General features: G+C 61.1%; 1 protein-coding gene across 1 annotated transcript in view; it reads right to left on the reverse strand.

Moving 5' to 3' along the window:
* LOC113214202 (protein Wnt-1-like) overlaps positions 1 to 978 on the reverse strand; it is a 39,246-nt gene extending 38,268 nt beyond the window's left edge. The window contains exon 1 of the mRNA XM_026433492.2: positions 612 to 978. Within this exon, the coding sequence (XP_026289277.1) occupies positions 612 to 942 (331 nt within the window). The 5' untranslated portion in view covers positions 943 to 978. The remainder of the gene's footprint in view (positions 1 to 611) is intronic.
* Positions 979 to 2,663: the final 1,685 nt, after the last annotated feature.

Raw genomic sequence — 2,663 nt, forward strand, 5'->3', positions numbered from 1 at the left:
CCCCCCCCCCTAGCGCAGCGCGGGGCGGCCGGGCGGCACTGGCAGCACAGGCCGCCGCCGCCAAGGCGTGGGAATCAGAAACGGGCAACGGGCACGGGGACTGCGGCCCGGCGCGGCCAACGGGCACGGGCACCGGGATGGGCACCAGGGCAGCACTTATGAACGGGGCACCACGATGAGCACCAGGACGAGCTCTAGTAAGGGCACCAAGGCCGGCCTCCATAGTAGGCACTACGATGGGCACCAGGGCAGCACGAGGACGGGCACCAGGATAGGCACCGGGACGGGCACCGCGATGGGCAACGAAACAGGCACCAGGACAGGGACCTCGCCGGGCATGAGGACGGGCACTGGGAAGGCACCAGAGGGCCAGAGGAAGGTGTCTGGCGCCCTCGCGAATGTGGTAACCTGCCGCGGGCTGCGGGCCGCGGGCGGGCGCGGCGCCGGGCCGGATGTTGGCGCCAGGCGCCGCCGCTGGCCGCGGGCGGAAGAGCTGACTCAGTCGGTAGACCCAGCCATACACACACAAGGATGCAGACCGCCGGGCCGGTGGGATTTCTCATGCAGCTCGCTTGACCACCACCACCGTCTAGGGCGCACGTCACACTCACCTCTGTCCACGATCTTGCCGAAGAGGTTCTTGCCGCGCTGGAAGTGCCTCGTGGAGCAGTTCCACCGCCGGTTCCTGAACTGGTACTGGCACTCGCTGACGGCCGCCTTGGCGCCCTTGGACACGGCCAGCAGCACGCCGGGGTTGTCGCGCACCAGGCGCCGCTGCTTGCGCCGCAGGTTCACGTGCAGGCTGGCGTCCATGTAGAGCATGCCCGGCGACAGGGGCGCGTGCGGCAGCAGGTTGTTGGGCTCGCCGGCCTTCGCGATGCCCCTGCGGAACAGAGAGAGAGAGAGATCAGCGGGGTGAGCGGCGGCGTCGTCACGGCACATTGAGCAGGCCGAGCAAGGCGCGCTGGGCTACAAGCGATCGAGCTGGAGGTGAAGGAAAGGGGTTGTGGAGGGAACTTTGGCGTTTCCACGGTGTGCAGAGAGCTCTCAACCATAGGCGTATCGCATATCCACGATGCCAATAGTGCCCGAAAAGGGTTTGAGAAAGACATTTTAGGTGGAACATGCTACTTTGATCGACGTGTGTTAATTGCACGGTGTCTTAATATAGAGGCAACATGTATTATTTCGTTACGAAATTTTAAATAATACACCTCGTGGGAATGACACTCCGGCGGTGCCGGCGGTGGTAATTCCGGTGGGGGGCGTGGCGGGGCGTGGTGGGGGCGGGTTAGGCCCTTGGCGACCGTCGTGCCGCCGCACCGCGAGAGAGGCCCCGCCACGCCCCGCCACGCCCCGCCGGCCCAGAGAGCCACGCCTCGTAATGGAAAGGGAAATGAAACAGGAAGCCAATTTCATTAAATTCAAATTTAATTGATAATGATTAAGGCGTGGGAACGGAACGGGGGGGTTGGTGTGCCTTATGGGCTGGGCGGGACGTGGCGGGGCGTGGCGACACGGAGACCACGCCCCGCCACCGCAAAGCCCCTTCGCCGCGCCGTAGGTGGCCGGAGAGAGAGAGAGAGAGAGAGAGACGAGGGTGGGTGGGTGGCAGTGCGAGCGCGAGAAGAAAATAACGAAGAGCAAGGTAGGTAAAGGTGCGAAATGCCGCGGATTCTTCTCTCCGACCTACGACAGCCGGGGAGGAGCAGGCGCGGAGCGATCGAACGATCGACATCGCACAGCACAACAAGACCAACAGCAAGAGCGCCTCAGTTTTTATTTATTTTGTCCCTCTCACTCCCCTCCCCCCTCTCTCCCTCTCTCTTTCTCTCTTGTGTCTTTCGCACACAAACACACGCACACGCACGCACGTTCGCGTTTGGCATTAAACGCCAGCGGCCCCGCTGTGCACGGATGTAAAGGGGACGCCAAACGCACACTCGGGCCGGGGGCCGGGGGCCGCCTACAACATTGCGCTTCTCCGTTGTCGTGCTCTGGAACGGGACGTATACCGACCGCCCTTGTCTGTTTCGATAGCTGACCTGTGTGAGCGGTTCAGTAAAGGCTGTGTGTGTGTTTGAGAGAGAGAGAGAGAGAGAGAGAGAGAGAGAGAGAGAGAGAGAGAGAGGAGGGGGAGCGAATTGGGGTAGGTCGGGAAAAGTTAAAGGTATGCCGCCATAACCCTTAATCTCGACCGTTCTACGTATCACTTCGACTGCCCTGCGCCATTCGGGGAACACAGAGCAGTGTTTGCCCCGCATTTGATTCCACGACGTGTGAGAGTGTGTGTGTGTGCGTGCGTGTTTACATATCTAAGGTCCATTCAGTAGAAGGAATGTTGTCGATAAGTGTCGTGGAGGACGCCTTGTTTGCCACCAAAATCAGTAGAACTCTGGATTACTCGCTGATAAAATAAGAGAGTTAAGCCCCTGGACCCCCTTCCACCGCCCTTTCCCTCTTCCACTCCCCCCTCCTCCTCTCTCTCACACACACACACACACACACACACACACACACACACACACACACACACACACACAAGGAAAGAGGGGAGAGGGAAGGCCAGGCAGGCGCTCGCTGCAGGATCCGCAGAGGCAGATTGTAAATCTGTCAGTGATGTGTGTGTGTGTGTGTGTGGTGTGTGGAGGGGGAGGGGGGGG

This window comes from Frankliniella occidentalis, unplaced genomic scaffold, assembly GCF_000697945.3.
Source record: "Frankliniella occidentalis isolate FOCC.00 unplaced genomic scaffold, Focc_3.1 Scaffold178, whole genome shotgun sequence".
Taxonomy (NCBI): Eukaryota; Metazoa; Arthropoda; class Insecta; order Thysanoptera; family Thripidae; genus Frankliniella; species Frankliniella occidentalis.